This window comes from Etheostoma spectabile, chromosome 4 (genome assembly GCF_008692095.1).
Source record: "Etheostoma spectabile isolate EspeVRDwgs_2016 chromosome 4, UIUC_Espe_1.0, whole genome shotgun sequence".
NCBI classification, from domain to species: Eukaryota; Metazoa; Chordata; class Actinopteri; order Perciformes; family Percidae; genus Etheostoma; species Etheostoma spectabile.
Window position 1 is genome coordinate 21696784 of NC_045736.1, and position 19960 is coordinate 21716743.

The following is a 19960-nucleotide window of genomic DNA, read 5'->3' on the forward strand; positions in this document are numbered from 1 at the left end:
TCAGGGCGGGATAAGAGGCTGATTCGAGTATGCACACTGGGTAAACTCTGATTATAAAGGGAACATTGCTTACAGATGTGTGTACGCATGGTTTTATGAATCAGATTTTTTTGGGCGTACGCCATTTTTGGCTTTTAGGCATACATACACTTTCATTAAGGATGCTACGGAGTTCTATAAATGGCCTGGACCCTGAAACTGACGCTAAATACAATTCAGCCATCAATAACTTTACTATTTAATATTTAACCTACGCTTTTCCTACTGTGACAAGTAAAATGTACGCCTATATTAACTTAGTGATTCCTAAACTATTTTTCATTGCATCCTTTGGAAGTTGAAAGCAAGACAAACTTAATGTTTGAGTTCACTGATGACATGGACGGATGTCTCTTTGTTTCTTATCATTCCCAAATGAGCCAGATTAATAGACCTTTTGCACAATATTTACTTTTACTTCACAGGAAAAGCACAGGTAGAACAAATATGATTAAGCCTCTGTTCCAGCAATTAAGCCATGTAATGCAGGAATCTAGAATGTTAGCCTATTAGGTGTACACATTGGCCGCGGAAGCGCCACAAAGCGGAGCTATTTTAATTTCGGCGCCCATGGCTGTCTGTTCACCCTAGCTGCAATCTGTGCCAAAAAAAGACTGCCTGCGTGAAAATGTTTCAAGCCAGGTGGTACTCAAACACAGGAACGCCACAGTGTGGCCGGATACTTAAAAAAGGCGAGAAAGCGATTAGGCAGAAAAAGAGAGAGAGACTGCAGCCATTACTGTAACAGGCCACACAGTTGTATCATGAAAACATTTCATGAGGTTATAAATTTACTGACAAAATTCATTCTGTAGAGTGGAGAGAAGCAAGATCTCTTTGAGACCAGAGAAATGCGCATCTGGTGTAAAAAGCCAGGCGCCCGAATGGTGCTTTGCAACGCATTGCAGCGCATTGCGACGCTTCGCGGCCAATGTGTTGCAAGCGTTATGTCTGTCAACTTTAAAAAATAATCTTATCTTTTGTTACACACGGTGTAAGAGAAAATTCATCCGTAAACCCAAGATCAGAGGACATTCGGGGCCACGCTGTGTCTGTACAATTAAAAAGGTAAGCTACAGGTACTGTAGTGTGATAACCAGGATACTGAGTGGAGAAAGGACTTGCTACATGACGTTTTGGACATTGAGGTGGACAAGAGGAAACCAACCAATGGAATAAGAGAATATACTCTAATAACAATCATCTTAGGCCAGAGTAGACAAGATTATAAACATTATAAACAGATCGCAGTTAATGCGTCATCTTCATGTCAATCCAAAAAATGTACCATATATCAACCACTGTTAAGTTACTATGCAGCTCAAGGTCTTGATGTAGTCGACTTACTGTACAACCTGCAGAGAAGAGTCTGGTGTGTGTGTTCTGATACTCAAACTGGGCTAGCACCATCTTTGTCTTTGTCATCCAGTCACACTAACACGACAGACTGGGAGTGTGCAGTGCACACAGTGCTCATGTTCAGAGGCATGTTCAGGGGCCATCTTCTTATAGTGAGAGTCAAGTGGTTCATGGTCCCTATTACTGGTCAGCCTTAAATACAAACTAAACCCCTACAGGGGTCTATGAACACGACAAGAAGAGAGGTATAATATGTATGGTCAGATAAAGGCAGTCACAATAGGCCGGCTGAAAGAAAATGAGAAAATGCCTGTCTCTTTTGCCTCCTCTGTTCCTCAGAGCCTTGTCCTGCCTCCGATACCTTAACAAACATGTTAAACGTCAAACTAAAGCATAGGGAGCTACTCCTCCGGATTGGTCAGAAGAGATGCATGGTGGGAGTTGTTAAGGTTTCTGCAGGGCTGGTTCAATGTGAGTTGGGTGGTTGGTTGTTTTGGGGTCCAGGTCTCTCAAGTGTCCACCACAGGTTCGATGGAGTCCTGCTGGGGGATCTCCAGAGAGGACGAGCTATCGGGGGCAGTAGGGTGAGGGGAGTGGGCGACCTCTGGTCCCGAGTTACAACTCACACAACCCTGTAAGACACAAAGTAGTTGAAAAAGATGGAAAAATATTTTGATCATCCAATAAGACAGGCATGTATTTACGGCATTTACTTTTGAACTGTAACATTTTGGGACCAATTGGCGGGATTGCTATGGACAAAGTACACCTGGCAACACAATGGACAAGAGCAGATTAGGTTTAAGCATGTATCCAGCAATAGCTCACACTACAGTGCTGTGTGAACAGTTAACTTAATTTAAAATTGTATGCAGTGTTTTCCTTTGTGAGGTACAAATGTTCCACCAAAACAAGTTCCTTTCAGAGATATTGTTATACCGCCACCTTTGCTGCGTCAGGAGCTTAGCGCTGCTAAGTTGTTTAAGCGTTTTTTTCTACTATCCTAGAATGTATGTGTAGTGTAGCAAGACCTTACTCCACATTGCTATGGCGATAGGGCTGGCAATGCAAGATTATGAAGGCTCACCAGTGTCTCTTTACACAACGAGTTATCAAACATGTGTTCAGGTGAGCAGACAGATTAATATGTTAGTTGTGAGTGTGATTGGAGAACCTCACCTGTGTGTCAATCCCCTTTGGAATAGTCTGCTGTTGGATCCAGGGATGGACCTCAAACAGCTCCGCTCTCTGTTCCTGGCTGAACCAGGGTTGGAGGGACTGCAGCACCCGGAGCTTCTCCCTGTCCTCTGCCAACACCTCATTATGGTCCCTGGAGGAGAGAAAAGACAAGATACAAGGCAAAGATGAAGGGTTAAATGTCATCTTACATGTAAAAAACAATACAGGTTTCTGGAAATGATACTTTTAAAAAGTGGTATTGTCCCACATTCAAGGATTAGACACTGTCATTACACAATCAAATCTGCAGAGGGCACCTGTAAAGCTAAATTTCACCTCTGCATAAGCAGATACCCTCACTAGATGAAGAGTGACTGTCTAGAACAACACCTGTGTCATCAAACAACTTTCAAGCCGCCATATATTTTTTGTTTATATTTCTTTATTTAAAAAGGAACAATGGACATTAATCAACATAAGCACAGAATCCAAAATGTAACTGGGCCAGATTTAGCCATGTAGGCTAATTTTCATCTGATGTCCCTAGCAGGTTGATGACTTATAAGAATTAGATCAGATTCAAAAAAACAACGAATAAGCATAAAACAAGGACACACAATATCACAGAATGTCATTCAAATGATCGCAAGCATTAAATGACATACAGATTAGAAGAAGTTTTAAAAGTAGTAAACCAAAACCAGCTGCTTAAAAGAGTTTGACAGGACACAGAAAAAAAATAAGTACGAAATTCATTTTACGGTAACAGCTTTCACGAGTTTCCTGGAACTCCCAAACTAGTGTTCCAGTCATGAAAACACCTGGAAATGTATTACATACAATATATACAATTATTGTATAAGTATAATTACATTTAGCTGTTCCTACTCATCAAGCTAGTGCTATAAGAATAATAAATAAAATGAAAATTATAAATATATACTGTATGTGTGTGCTGCCCTCTCCTGGCACGCAACATGATGACTGTATCTTTAAACCCATTAGACATTTTGGGTTTGAGCTTTGACCCTTACAGCTATAGGCTACAAGGGGTGCATGTAACAACCTACTGTATTACAATACTATTTAAGTTAAACAATGCTTTGACAGTAACACTCACTTTACAGTAGTTACATTCTCAATTTATGTCTAAGTTTGAAGTTCATATGAGGGACCCGAAGTATCAGCCAGTGCTTGAAGTGAGCATTGTAACTGCCACATTTCACACTCCCTCTTTCACTCTTCAGCCACACCACCAGAAATAGATAAATTGTGTAGGAAACACGTATTGCAAAAAGAGCAATGCCATCAAATAATCAGTATAATCTAAATATAATATAATTTGATTATTGCTTTTAAAATATATTAATCCCCAAAATGATGGTGATTCAAATGCAAATCACATTGATGCTCTGCTGTTGCTTTCATGGCCACATTTCAATGTGTGATGCCTCAGCAAAAGCATTTTGGTTTTGCTCATCATGAGTGAAATAGAAACGGTAAGAGTGGTTGTGGGTCTGTACCTAGTGTGGATCTGGTACGTCATCATGACACACTCAGGCGTGTGCTTGATCCTGCTCCACAGTGGGTTCTCCACCTGAATGTCGAAGCTGTGCTGGTGCTCTGCCGGTGCCTCCTGGCTCTTACGGGCTTTGCGTGACGTGTCCGATGAATCATTACTTGCAAAGTATTTGCTGCTGTTGCTGCTGCCTGTAAGCCAGGGAATGCTCTGCATCAGTCACTTCACCCTACTAGTAAGTGAAACTCTTGTTCTCCTGTCTGGCATTGTCCTCAACAGTTAAATTTGATTGTTTTACTCATTTGCATTGTTCCATAAAATGTATTATTTATTAATTTGGGGTTTGTTGATGTTTGTATTGTATGCATGTGTGTTTTCCCTTTTACCTGTGAGTGAGGTGGAGGTTCCGTTGGAGCCAGATCCAGATCCCAAAGAGCCTCCAGACTCCCCCGATCCAGACCCTGACGCATTGGAGCCAGTCCCTGACCTGGCATCCTCCTGCAGAAGCAGGTCAATCAGTTCACTGGATGTAGACTGGGCATCATGGTTCCCAGACTCTCTGGGGTTATCACCCTGATCAAGGCAAAGGTTTACAGTCAGAATTTAGTCAACCACATATGCTGTGAATACAATTGGGAGAGCTATGTACTCTATATCAACAGACACTGGGTATGAATGGCAAACTGACCTGGTTGGCATGTTGTTCATGGAGGCTTTTAGCGTGGTTGTGCCCGATGCTGCTCTGTCCTTCACTTGGCTCTTCCTGCAGCAAGTTCAGCTGCAGCGGAGAACTTGAGCGAGAGCTGGAAAAAAGAGCCTGAGGCCCAGCTGCCTCCTCCTCTTCCCCAACAGAGGAGCTGGCTCTGGGTGTGCAAAGCAGAGGGCCCAGGCTGGTCTGAGTGGTGGGGACAGGCTGGACTTGGAACTGAGGCTGGGGGAAGGGGACACTGCCAGAAGCAAAGCCTGCCATGTCGATGGGTGCTTGGGGCAGCATGGAAGGAGTGGACGGAGGGTAAATGGATGGTGGGTAAATGGACGGGTAATCTAGAGTTGGGTAGCTGGGCAGGATGACAGCCATGACTGGAGTCATGTAAGGATGGATGCTCTGAGTTGGAGCCATCGGCTGAAGGTTGTGAAAGTTCTGGATATTTTGTAGATTCTGAAAGGGCTCCATCTGAATTGGTTGCACGCCTGGCAGACTCTGAGGAGACTGCATGATGTTGAAGTTGTAGCTGAGCTGCGTTTGGTCAGAAGGCTGCAGCACCATGGGGGTTGCTTCAGGCAGCTGTTGTAGTCTAGGTGGTTGCTCCGGGCCAGGCTGGGTTGCCATCACGGGAATGAATGGCGCCTGTAGTGGGGATGTTTGGCTGTAGGGCGCCCTGTAACCACCTGGCTGAAGGCTTGCAACCATCTGGGGCTGGGAAGACTCTGAGGAGGGCCAGGAGGAGTCTGGGACACGGCAAGGAGGGCCAACTGGGGAAGCGTAGCTGTCTGAGGAACCCTGGGGTTTAGGGCGCTTGTGTCTGGGCTTTCCTTTCCTAGAGCGGTTTAACCCACCAGCGCTTACTGGATGTAGGTGGTTGCCTGTAGTGAAATGGACACAGGCTGCAGAATAAGTTTGATTAAAGGTGCAAAAGTGCCCCTTATAAAATGATATAGTCACTAAATCCATGCATGCTGTTATCCACATTTGTAAGTAAATACATACCTGGGTGATGGGAGTGAGCCATAGAGCTGTTGTCCAGCTGCAGATAGGAGCTGTAGGGGCTCTGGAGGATGCGATGGCGGAATCGATCCACAAACTCTTGCTCCTCCTTCTGGGTGTGAGCTGACAGCACCTCCTTGGTGAGACCTATGAACCTTCGTTCCTCTGTGGCGGGGCTCGGGGCGGGACAGAGAGGGGTCGAAGCAGCATCAGTAGGCTCACTGCCCATCGGGGCATCCTCCAAAGCTGCGGCCTCTATGGGAGAACATTTAGGAAAAAATATGTTCAATACTTTACAGGCCTTACCTTGTTAAAAAAAAAAAAACACAAGAGAGTCATACAAGGTATTTCTAAATACAGATTGAACTCCCATATGCAGTGTGTTTAAACGTAAGAGTAAGAGGGTATGTTTATGTACCTGATTCAGGCTGTGGCACGTGGACAATGGTGCTGCTGTACGAACACTGGCTGGTGACAGAGACTACACTCATGGCCTTAGTGGACATTGTGATGTCTGTCAGAGGCGCTCCAACAACTGCTGCTGCCGTTGGGGCCACGGACGCCGCACTGTCCAACACCACTGCAATGTGAGGAGAAACAAGTAGAACAGTTCATGTTGATTGGGCAAGGACCATTACAAAATAAAACTCAAATGATAATAATTATGTGTTGTATGTAGTGTTTTTATACCATCTGAGCTGGCCTGAGCTGTGTCAGTGGCTCCAGCAGGCTTGTTGTCTTCAGAGGTAGAAGATGAGGAAGAGGAGTTCGCCAGGGAATAAGAGTCACTCTTCCGCTTAAGAGCTGGGCCTGTGCAGCTCTCCAAATATCTAGAACACAAAAAGGCACACAATTAATAGTGTGACAGGAATAAGGTGCTTTTGCATGCAATACACTTAACGACCACACACCTGATGATGTTGTCCACACAGTTGATCTGCTGATAGGAGGGAATGTGCGTTTGCTTCCTGCCTTCTTCATGATCTCTGACCTCAGGGTTGGAGACTGCAGGGGGTAGACGTACTGGAGGAATAAAGGGTATATATATATATTTTTTTTATTTATTTATTTATTTTCTTGTATTTGTACTTAGGAATCCATTACCTGTGGCTGGTTTGTAAAGATCATTTTTGTGGTTGGAACCCAGATAAGCCTGCTGGCCCCAGTTTTTGACTCTATTGACATCAGCACAGATCTGCTGCAAAGTCATCTGCAATAACACACATATGATGTATCAGCATAATTAACCTTTGCAGCAGCTTTACCAATGGCTTGTGATGTCACTGTGATGTCTCACCGGTTCCCGGTGTGAGTCCTCCCACAGGTTACCATTGCTGTCACTTGAAGAAGCCACGCTGATGTAGTGCTCATGGGAGCCATTACTCCCCAAACTGCCGTAACCGCTGGAACCATTGTTATGGACCGGCTGTGGAGAAGAGACACAAAGAAGTGAAGGAGAAACTCTGATAGAGAAAGTAGGTAATTAAGGAAGTAAGAGGTGTGTGTGTGTGTGTTAGTAAGGGTGTACATCTATGGACATGTGTGTGGTCTAGGGGTGCAATTAAACTATCAATCTATCAATTAATACATCAATTATACAGTTAGGCCAAAAATATGGCCGTCAAATTAATTATTATTTTTTATGAAATTATTAATTATGATAACTATCTGAAAGAACTGCACTTAAATAATGACCTGCAGGAAAAGCTTATAAATCTTTGCTTGCAGTTCTTTTATTTCCTCATGGGTGACTGGGACATCCTTTGTAGTTGGAGCAGCAAACACATCCTCATTCAGTGGACTCCTGATGACACATGACGACAGCACAGTGATGTAATTTCATTTAATAAGTCTCTTTGCAACAACAGTGCTGCTACAGCATCTTCTCATAAAACAGGTGGGTAACAAGACAGAAAAAAATACCAAATCCTCCACCTGAGCACATAGAAAGCATTGAGACTTATTTAATTTTGTGCTGTTGCCACTCACGTCCTGACTTTATGCCGTCCAATGATGAAGGCCACCTTGCGGCTCCAAGGGTTGATGAAGCTGGACCAGCTGGTGTCCAATGTAATGTGGTCTCCATTCTTACAGCGCAGACGCACTGGAGAGTGCTCGAACGGAGACTGGCCCGCATACTTCAACACTACACATGGCATGAAGAGTTTGAGTAAAAAAAACAACAACAAGAGAGGGGTGAAGTTGTAGAAGACTATCACTGATCCACTGTGTGGAACCTTGGGTGGATCTCTAGAAGGGCGAGGACCTCTCCAGTCTCCGCTACAATTTAATATATTATTAAGTTGTAATAATTTTATTATTTTATTTTTTATATATATTTTATGGACAATGGACAATGATAACATATGACTATGAGTCACTCATGAGTCACTCATCAGGAAATGAAAATCACTTCCAACTTTGTGAACTCTCCTCTGCTAACTGCCTCTGGGGTCTGTGTTTTTTAAAATGTAAACATCAGACAAAAAAAAAAAAAAAAAAAGAAGGAGGCGGTGCAAGAGGGTGAGCTTTAGCTACAATTTCCCAACCACCACGATAAACGCCACTTCTCCCTGTTGAGGGAAGGAGGTACTGGATACACAAGAAGCACAGGAGCTTCTACCTTCAGGCCACTAAGATCCTAAACGAGGACCCTGCTTAAGACTGCCCCCGCCCCCTCCATCATATGTGTGTGTGTGTGTGTGTGTGTGTGTGTGTGTGTGTGTGTGTGTGTGTGTGTATATATATATACACATACACATATATATATACACATATACATATATATATATATATATATATATATAATATTATTACTGTTTTAATGCTTTAATGTACTGCATACATTGTAGGAACTGACAGGGTTACATTTTACTGGAATTATATTTTATGTTAATTAACGTAAAAATATTGATTGATTGATTGATTGAACTAAGTATTTGTGTTATTAGTTAATTTACAAATTATTGTTTCCATAAATTAAAACTATTAATTGTTAACATGTTCAAAGTAAAAAAAAAATCTCATCTCCATAGTAACTTGTATTTGCAAACTTTGTCCTTAAACACTTACCTTTCCGGTGCACAGACAGCATGAGGGGGCGGTCGTCTGGGTGAATGCAAGTCAGCAACGATGTGCCAATCAGATCCTGGGGAAGGTATCCTAGCAACGGCACAGCCCTGTGGATTATGACCATCAAATTAGCTTTATCAACACACTCCGTGCATGAAAAGGTCCGGGGTGTGTTTTGTGTGTGTTGTGTGTGTTGTGTGTGTGTGTGTGTGTGTGTGTGTGTGTGTGTGTGTGTGTGTGTGTGTGTGTGTGTGTGTGTGCAGTTAGGTCTAACACGTAAATTGTAATTTCCTCACTGGGGAACAATAAACAGTATAAATGATAAATAAATTAAACTGATTGTACACATGTTTGTGTGTGTACTGACCTGTCATCCACTTCCAGGAACACACAGCCGGCGGAGTGTGTAGTGGTGAAGATGCGCTTCTCCATGGGGATTCGAGGAGCTACATGAGCGGAGGAAGTTGGACAAATATTCTCCATAAGAAAAAAAGCAGCACATTAATAAAAAAATAAAATAAATTGATGTTTATTATTTATTGGGAAAATCTGTTTAAATTGTGCACAACATTTCTTCAGGTCCCTTCAAAACAGACAGTTCCTTAATAAGCATGAGGTAGCAAGGTTGAGGTATTTCACACACTCTCTGCAATAGAACAATATCTCATCAAGGTTTAATTAGGTGAATTTGGGAGGACACACACACAGACACACACACAGACACACACACACACACACACACGTTTTAAAATGTAATTAATTAATTTATATTTTTTTGGTCCGGTCAGATACTTATGTGTGTGTGTGTGTGTGTGTATGTATGTCGGTGCTAACTATCAACGATAACTAAAAAAATTACAACAAAAAAATTATAATAATACTAATAATACTAATAATAATAATTGTACCCTCATATCCAGAGATGATGCGTTCAGCCAGCACTAGGCAACACGGCTCGTCATCTACCCCACTGCTTCCTGTTCCCTGCACCGTCAGCAGGTAGGGTGTTACCCGAAATGGGTTGTAACGCATCTCACCTTCATGGTCCTTCCCACCCCTAAAACATAAATTGAAATTTGAATTATGATTTATTGATTGATATCTTTATTTTGAACAAATAAATAAAAATAAACCATCAGAAAAATAGTAATAAGAAAACAATATAAAAACAAAACGTATATACTCCTACCACTTTCTACCCTGTTAATTAAATTAATTACTACAAAATAATAAGTCTACAAGGATAATAAATCTATAAACAATGAAACGATATATTCAAAAGTTCTATTCCCATTTATATATTTACCCATACACAATAATATTTATAAACATATTACAAATTATTTATTATATTCAATATGAGCCCAGGTTAATGATTGCAATGTGTTTCTCTGTATCTCTGGAATATAATTTCTTTAAACATCTGTTTGAATTGGAATACGTTTGGACATTGCTTTAAATCATTATTTAGTTTATTCCATAATTTAGTGCCACTGACAGATAAACAAAAACTCTTCCTTGTCGTTCGAAAACTGGGAGTCTTAAAACTTGACTTTTCCCTTAAGTCCAAGCCCCCTTCTCTTTCTGAAATTTTTTTTATGTATGTTGCCAGGCAATAAATTATTTCTCACCTTGAACATAATTACAGTTGTTTGAAGTTCAACTACATCAAATAATTTAAGTGCTTTAGACTGTAAAAATAATGAATTGGTGCGTTCTAAATATCTACTGTTATGAATTATTCTTTCTTGATGTATAATTCCAGATTTCAATGAATTTTGATAAATGTGTCCCCAAACCTCTACACAGTACTTTAAATATGGTAACACCATTGAACAATAAAAAATGTGGAGTGATTTGGAATCTAGAATGTGCTTTGCTTTAGCCAACACAGAAATACTTCTAGACAGTTTTGTTTGGATATATTTGATATATATGAGATTTCCAGCAAATATTGTCATCTATAATCACTCCAAGGAATTTCATTTCATTTACTCTTTCTATATTGACACCTTCTATTTGTACTGACTAAGTGCATCGAACAAAATTAACGACTGGATGTGCCAGAACTTTCTGAAATTAAATGAAGGAAAAACTGAGGTGGTTGTTTTTGGAAAAAAAGAGGAACGATTAAAAGTCGGCGCTCAGCTTCAAACAACAATGTTAAAAACAACAGACAAAGCCAGAAATCTGGGTGTAGTCATGGACTCAGACCTGAACTTTAACAGCCACATTAAGACAATTACAAAGTCAGCCTACTATCACCTTAAGAACATATCAAGAGTTAAAGGACTTATGTGTCAACAAGACTTGGAAAAACTGGTCCATGCTTTCATCTTCAGTAGACTTGACTACTGTAACGGGGTCTTTACAGGTCTCCCTAAAAAATCAATCAGACAGCTACAGCTGATTCAGAACGCTGCTGCTCGAGTCCTCACTAAGACCAAGAGACCGGATCACATCACTCCAGTTCTGAAGTCTTTACACTGGCTTCCTGTGTCTCAAAGAATTGATTTCAAAGTACTCTTGCTAGTTTATAAATCCCTTAACGGTTTAGGTCCAAAATACATTTCTGATCTGCTACTACACTATGACCCCCCCAGACCTCTCAGGTCATCTGGGACAGGTCTACTTTCTGTCCCCAGAGTCAGAACTAAACAGGGTGAAGCAGCTTTCAGTTTCTATGCTCCTCATATCTGGAACAAACTCCCAGAAACCTGCAGATCCGCTGCTACTCTCAGTTCTTTTAAATCAAGGCTGAAGACCTTTCTTTTTGATGCTGCCTTTCTTTAAATGAATGCTCATTTCTTTAAATTTCTTATGCTGCACTGTAACTTTTATTTTTGTGTTTTATGTGTCCTAATGTTTCTATTTTGTTTTTAACTGTCTATTCATGTGTTTTATTAATTTTTAATGTTTATGATTTTTAACTGTTTGTACTTGTGTTTTATCTGTTTAACTGATTTCGTGTAAAGCACTTCGAATTGCCCTGTTGCTGAAATGTGCTATACAAATAAAGCTGCCTTGCCTTGCCTTGCCTTGTAGTTGAACTTAATTAATTAATTAACAATTAATAAATATCATGAATTTGGTTTTACTCACATTAAATTATAACTTATTTGTGTCAAACCACTGTTTTATTTTTCTGAATTCTAAAGTGACTAAGTCCAGGAGTTGCATCCCAGGTGTATGGAAGGCCTGGTGAGGAAAGATCCTCAACAGAATGAAGATACTGACCTGATTCTGCAGAAGAAAGACTTGACCTGGGTACAGTCAAACAGAACCCCCGCTGCAGAAGAGAACAGAGGAAACTTGGTTATCTGCCGATTCTTTTCAATCCTTGTTATATGCAATGATTCACAATTATGTACAAACAATTTCAAATTAAGACAGAAAATATATTTTACAAAACACAGCAGTAAAGTCAAATATGTAGTTGATTTAAATATAATAAAAGGTCAAACATAACCAACTTATGTTGTATGTTGTTTACTTTTAAAGTACAAGACAAAATACAATTAAAATATGTGCAAGGCACTTTATATACTTCTTTGTTTTGTTGTATTCATTTAATTATTCCTGTCAAAGTTACTTGTCAATGATAGCTTTTAAGATGTCTAACTAGAAGTGTTTAAGGGTGCTGAATCCATTCAAGCCATTTGTTTTGAATAAAAATGACTCCTTAATTATATTTAAACTATGGATTTTGGATGAAGAATGGATTCTAAACATTCAATTCGAGATAGGCCACTCTGAAAAACTTTTTTACAAGACACTACAGTAATGAGACCTGCTATACACAAGCCACTGTGTTCAAGGAGAGGATGGAGAAGAGGTTTAAAACTTTGGCAAAGGGAGGAAGGACACCTGCACTCTGGGTCTGGGACTATGGCAGAATCATCCTCATCTAGGTATTTATCAGGAGTGAGCGTGTCCCAGACCACACAAGTCACTTCAGCGGCATAACTGGAATGCTGAACACCTTTGCAGCAGCAGGCCACCATCAGCATGCAAAGAGAGCAAGGCTCTGTGTACAGGCAGGATCATTCCAGGACACTCTATCCAAGTTCACTGTGTATGGAAACCATGTAGTCCGGTTCTCAGACCATGAGTGGTCAGGCACATGGACTGACATCACAAAAGAAACCACACTCATGTGTGAGGCCAAATCCTCAGGTGGTTTAAGCAGAGGGCAGTGCTGGAACAAATCTGCTCACAAGTCTTGGGTTCAGACACTGAACCACTTCTTGTTCCTTCACCAGGAGCTTGAAGGAGTAATGAACAAACGTGGAGTACCTAACCACACAGACGTCACAAGAGCCCAGATGGAGAAAGCCAATGATGCCGTTTGATGGTTGATGGAAGTCAACCCCTTTGACTCCATACGGGACAGGAAGACCCTGGTATCTTTCTCGACGGGGTTCAGCACCACTCCTAGGGACTCAGTCAATATTGATCAAGCAGAGGATCAGACCAAGTTGCATGGCAAAACAAGTCTGGATACCATGGAAACCAAGCAAGAAAGCCTCAGATCTGCTCCGAAATTAATGGAGAGAAGCTAATCACTGACTCACTCAAGCTCTTCAACCGCCTCATCATCATTAGTGAGCGCAAAGTCAAGACCAAAGAACCTCTGCATTTTGAGTTGACGCCAACACCAATGTCTCTATTAGACAAAAATCAGAAGTTGCGAAAGCCAGACAAGGCTGCCCTAGCTAGGTTTCTGAAGGCATTTTAAAAAAAAAAATTGTTCCAAGGGAAAAGTTCCTTGATAACAAGCACAACAAAGCCCAGCTCCTTCTGCTCCTTGCTGAGACCTTCCAAAGAAGTAGGATCAGTGTACAACAATGCACTGATGATGCTGACACTTCTATTGTGTGTGCAGCATTAAATGAGGCACTAGAGTCCTCTGTTGAGGTGAGGGCCAAGGACACATACGTTATGGTTATGCTGGTCAATCATAGGGCAAACCAACTGGTCTTCCTCACAACAGCTAAAGACACATCTTACAATGTCGGAAAGATCCGGGAGGCCCTCCCAGAGAGGTCCCATAAATACCGGAATTTCCTAGACAGAAGGGACATCATCAAAGCTGGCTGCAAACTGTTCAAGATCATATTCTGTGGAAATCCATCTGAAGATTTGGAAGACTTAAGATTTGATATCTTCTGTCTAGTTGCTGTGGATAAATTGTGAGGTGTTACTAGACACGTATAGGAACACATGGTAAAAAAAAAAAAAAACTATTAGTAAGATTTTTTTTGCAGATAGGCAAGAAAATGCTTAACTTTCCCTAAGTAGATAAACAATGCACTTAAACTATAACTGTAGTTGTAGAATTACTGTAAAAAAAGAAACTGAAATGAAAGCAAAACTGAAAGCCATATAAAACTAAAAACCACGTTTAAATTATAGTAAATGTGGTCCAAAACACACCTGTATGCGAGTTGCTCCAGGGTGGCAGATGTGGCTGAGCCGTGTGCGAGTAGAAGACATTAACATCTTGGTGGAAGAGCAACTGCACAAACTTGGCTGACTCCAGGAACTTCCTCTTGCAGCACAGGATGCTGGGAGCCTGCTCTGACGCATATAGCACGCAGCCACTCGACAAGGAGAAAACCACCACGAAGGAGTCCTACAGACACGTAAACCCGCACACGCAGAAACACATGCACACAGACGAACCAAGTCACAGCACGCAAAGGCAGTAAACACACATACACACGCCCAGGTGTGAGGCAAATGAATGTGCAAGTATTTATGTAAGTGAAAGTGTGTGAGTGTGTTTATACCGTGTTTTTAAGGGTGTGTTCAGAGGTGACCCTCTCCAACTCTTCCAGAGTGCAAACAGTGGCATCTCTTCTATCATCCTGGCCATTTCGCATCAGCAGTTTGTAGTATTCGCTATTGGCTAAAGAGGAACACAAACACACATGCTGCTTTGAAACAAGACTAACTGATGATTTCAGGCTTGTTGGAGAGAGAGAAAAAAAAAAACTACTCTGATTTCAAAGAAAAACAAAACCCAAGCGTAACAAAGGTTTCCAGGTTACCTTGCACTTGTTTGACACAGTTGAGTGCGTAATGTAAGGCCTCCACAGTGCTGGCTTTGCTGCGACTGCGTTTGTCTGATGGAATCCTCTTCTTCATCTCAGCCACAGTGACCATCACCTCTCTGTGGGCATGCCCTCTGCTACCATCTGTATTTTCACTGCTACACACACATTCATTTAACTTCATGAAATGCAGTGGCACAGAAATATTTTAAGCCCTGAAGAGAGCCCTAAATATGAGCAGAAAGCTGGAGCAGATCAAGTTTTCTGGGAGTCCATTCCAGATACGGTGCCTTGCTAAAGTACTACACCCCTTGACGTTTTTTCCTATTTTGTTGCCTTGCAACCTGTAATGTATCTGTCCATAGGACCACTTCTAACTCTACAATCCAGGGACGAAAAAAAAACATGTTTAGATTCTCCCACGTACATTTGCCATACATGTTTGAAACTCCAAACATGTTTTCTCATTTTTTTCTTTAAGCGTTAGCTTTCTTGGTCACTTTTCCATGAAAAAAAACAGCTCTGAGTAGAGTACGGCTTAAAATGATCCTATGAACCTTTCTCTTTATTTTTTATTTTTAAATAAAGCTTCTTTTTTTTTAGTACAGTAGGCTACATATCATGCCACAGAAAAAAAAAACAAAAAAAAAAACTTGTTTTATTCTCTTTCCATGTCACTCAGGAATATCTTTGGTCTCTTTGTTGCCTCTCTGGTTAATGCCATCCTTGCTTGTTCCGGGAGATATTGTGGCTGTCCCTCTTGGCAGGTTTACTGTGGTGCTGTTTTCCTTCCATTTTGTAATAATTGATTTAATGGTGCTTTGTGGGATGTTCAATGTTTTGGATATTTTTTTTAGAACCCAACACTGATCTGTACCTCCAGAACTTTTTCCCTGACCTGTTCAGAGAGCTCCTTGGTCTTCATGGGGCCCCTTACTTCGTGTTGTTGCGGACTCTGGGGCCTTTTAGAACATGTGATTTCTGAAGGTAGTTGGTAGAATTGGTGAATTACAGGTTGTAGTGCAACAAATTAGGAAAAGTACCAAGGGGGGTGAATACTTTTGCAAGGCACTGGATGTGGTGCATAAAAACTGAATGCTGCTTCTCTGTTTAAATGTTGACTCTGTAAGCAGGAAGCAGACCTGTCCTAGACCATCTGAGAGGTCTGGAGTCTAGACATTCATAACGGCGCAGGAGATCATTAATGTATTTTGGCCTGAAACAATTTAGTGCGTTCATTTTAAACCAACAGTAGTATTTTAAATACATTTCTCTGAAAACGTGTCGGTTGTGAATATTCATCACAGTTAACAGAAAAAAAAAATTTGGTTCAACTTTGACCTTCCCTACTTGCCGTAACTATGTGCACTCATGATTTCCCTGTGCAATTACTTAACAACATTATGGCTGTGCTGACTTTTGTTTTTACCTCACCTATTAGTTTAGTGAGTACAAACAGTTATAACAAACAGAACCAAAGGCCAGAGCTACAAAAATAAAACCCAAGTTGGACTAAACTTTTAATATACTTATTTATGTACTGTTGAAAAAAGAAGTCAACATTTTCACAAGAATGCAAGTTGATATTCACAGAAGCAAAGCCACTGCTATAGTATGTTGTGGTGCATTTTAAAACTTCTTCTGAGATGAATGAAGAGACATCAACTTGGTCAGTGTGTATGATGTGGATACAGGCCAAGAAGTCAGGGCACACGCAATTAAGCAAATACCTTTTGGTTGAAGCTGAGGTGGATCCTGTGACGCTACCAGGGCTGTGATTGGCCGAGGAAGAGAGGTCATTTGATCCACTAGTCATCTCTTCGTCTTCCTGTTCTACTTCTCCACCTGAAGCTCCACTTTCCCCCTCCTTGTGGTGCTCTGGCTGCCCCCCTCTGTCCTGCTGCCCTGACAACATCCTCGCCTCCTCTCCACCACCTCCTGTTGCTGACGGTAACGCGGGCTCTTCCCCATCTGGACCGGTATCACCTGCAGGCATCTCTGCGCTTTGGTCACACATCAATTTGTCCAATTACCGTGGTCAGTAGGGGTCTTCATATGTTCAACAAAGGGAATGGGTTCCATGTGGTGACAATAAATTATTATTATTATTTCAATGAGTGCTGAGTGTAAAGATGGATCCGCCTTTAACACTGTAAGATAAAAGGAAATTTAAGAGAGATGATAAGAAACAGTATCAGCACAATGTTTGCAAGATTGAATTCACAACATGGAAGAATGAATTACTAATTTCTTAAAAAATGTCTTAGCAGTGGAACTCCTGTGACTAAAAAAACACCTATCAGAAAGTATGCCATATGAAAATGGGACGGAGCTAGGATGCAAAAGTATCATTTTACAGCAGGAAAAGCACGGTGTAATTAATAACATTGATGATTGCTATTTAGGTGGGCCAGTTCTTGGCATGTTTTTCAAATGGGGCATTGAAGGAAACAGAATCATCATTCATGTAATTAGTTACACTTGTCCTTTTCTGCTATGCAGTATCAAAATGTGAGGAGGGGAAAAACCCAAATCAAAATGTCAAAAACTTGTGCCAAGTCTGAATGGGGCGAACACACTAAATGTAAAAGCAAGCATAACAAACATATAATGTGCTGTGCAACATGACTATGTTTTTCATTTCTCTAATGTGAACAAACACAATCTGCCTTGTTATCTAATACTATTGGACCATATGACTATCAAACTGGCTCACTGCTTTCTGACTCACCCCCGTCATCTACGATTCACACACGGGCACATTTTATACATCAACACTTTTTCAGGAAATTAAACTCGAACATTACAAAGAAAACAGAGGTAAGGTAACGCATTTGCTTTCTTCAGTCATCTACTCTTTGCCAGTTTTCTTCAGCCATCATTATATCAGTTATAAATAAAATTAGAAAAAAAACACCACATACACATAGCAACAGCACACAGTGATAAAAAAAGGAGCCTGTGAAAACAGCCTGCGTCTTTCAACAGGTCGTCACTGCAGGATTACATAATCGCCTTGCTCAATTTGGAGCGTATGAGCATTATTTGAGACCTTATATCTGTACTGTGTGCGTACAACATACACACAGAAACCTGTGATTACTGTGGTGTATAGATAATGCTCTGGCCTTACACAATAGACAAACAAAACTGAGAAGGCTATGTACTTTTCTACCCAACTTCTTGTTCAAACAACATTGTGATCCAAATGTAAACAAAAGTGTAGTTGCACCACTAAAATAGGTGATTAGAACATACTATCACTCCCAAATTGATGAACCATCAGTAATGTGTGTAGACATAGGATTACTATTCATGATTATGGCCAAATGTGAATTTGCAACACCTACTGCTCCACTGAACCATGAACCATGGAGTGTCTGCGCTCAGGTCAACTGAATTGTGTCTCTTCAATGTCTTGTCTGTCTCTAAATTTATCTTAAATATTTGCATGCTTGATAACTTAATATGTCCTCTTAGATACTGTCAACTTTATGTGTAAATGAATGCAACAACACAGACAAGCAATTAAGGAGCCTTTCTTGTTATCTCAAAGAGCTTCTCAGAAACAATGAAAGGTCATGACGTGAACTATTTCTGGTGAATGAAATGCAGTTGAGCCATACTTGCATGCACACACACACACACACACACACACACACACACACACACACACACACACACACACACACACCACACACACACACACACACACAAAAGTCCTGCAAATATGGAAGTAAAAGCCGAGCAGGATATGTATCCCCAGCGTAACATGTGGTTAATATGAAATAACATTATAAAATGGTATTCACAGAAGGGCAAATTGTAAATGTAGGTATTTCTTCACCTCAATGTTAACATTTGTTTAATAAGGGAAAATACCGTACTAGGAAGAATTAGGTGAAAATGGGCTGACTGATCTATGACAACTAAGTTAAATGTTTTTGAGTTACGGTACATGCAGCAACAATTAGTATAGTGAGCCTGTAAGTGAACCTATTACTCCAATAACCAAGAATATCATTAAGTAAACATACACAAATAAAAATCCTTGATATAAAATCAGAGCGATACCCGTTTTACATGGTTCCATTGACTAAAAAACGAACAGCTTCAACAATTCACAACCTGATCACACTCAAAACAAACCTCACACTCATATGACGTTTCACTACACATGCACCCAGTAACCTCAACAAACCCAGTGACTACCACTAAGATCTGCATCTTAAGGCTAGGGAGACACAGGCAGCCACTACTCCACCGAAAACTAAACACAACCACCATTCGTCAAATTGCATTATTGTGTATGTTGCCACACATTTGCATCTACAAATTACATTTTGTGGCAACTTATTACAGTGTAACGTTAACGTCATCTGCTAACGTTGGTGCATTAGCTATTATTAACTGCACTTATTATTGACGCAATCTAAGCTTGTCGGAGCAACAGAGCAGTTAAGTTAACGTTACTCACTGAAACCTACCGCAGCTCCCATAATATGGCAGACATGTTATTCAGTTACCATATTAGCAATACACATTGACCACTGCTTACAGCCAAGTCATACCGTATTGTTTGGAAATGTGCAGTATCACCACGAGATAACGACTACATTTAAATTGTTCAGCTATCCTCTGTTCTCTGGTTGGTGCCTTATTGGGCGAGGAGGCTAGCTTAGCTAGTCTGTTGGGTCAACTCGCTAAGCCATCTCAAATCTTCTGATAGAATATTTACCTTTTGCACTCCACGTCTGTCTCCGCTTCAATATCCAAAAAACAGTATTCTATCAAACTGATCAACGGGCCGCATTAAAAGTATTATTTTAATTCCCAGTCACTTACCTTAGCTAGTTAAATCGTCACCTATTCCGAGGTACTTGACACATTTGTGCAACGTGAGGCCGGAGCAGTGTAACTCCGCCCACTCTAAGATGATTGGACAGGAGAATATCACATCTATCATGTGATTGGACATAGCACCTATGAATGGGCGTGTCTTATTCAGCGGTCTGGCGTTTCACATGGATC

General features: G+C 40.8%; 1 protein-coding gene across 1 annotated transcript; it reads right to left on the reverse strand.

The window, feature by feature from the left end:
* Positions 1-1190: 1190 nt before the first annotated feature.
* per3 (period circadian clock 3) lies at positions 1191-19803 on the reverse strand. Its single transcript, XM_032512558.1, is given in 23 exon segments — positions 1191-2030; positions 2578-2728; positions 4101-4287; positions 4483-4669; positions 4785-5680; positions 5805-6056; positions 6220-6381; positions 6492-6631; positions 6713-6824; positions 6906-7011; positions 7099-7227; positions 7497-7605; positions 7791-7947; positions 8874-8980; positions 9241-9319; positions 9782-9930; positions 12111-12162; positions 14310-14508; positions 14666-14784; positions 14927-15087; positions 16660-16790; positions 16793-17079; positions 19668-19803. Coding segments are annotated over 22 exon segments (3816 nt in total). The 5' UTR covers positions 16901-17079; positions 19668-19803; the 3' UTR covers positions 1191-1907.
* Positions 19804-19960: the final 157 nt, after the last annotated feature.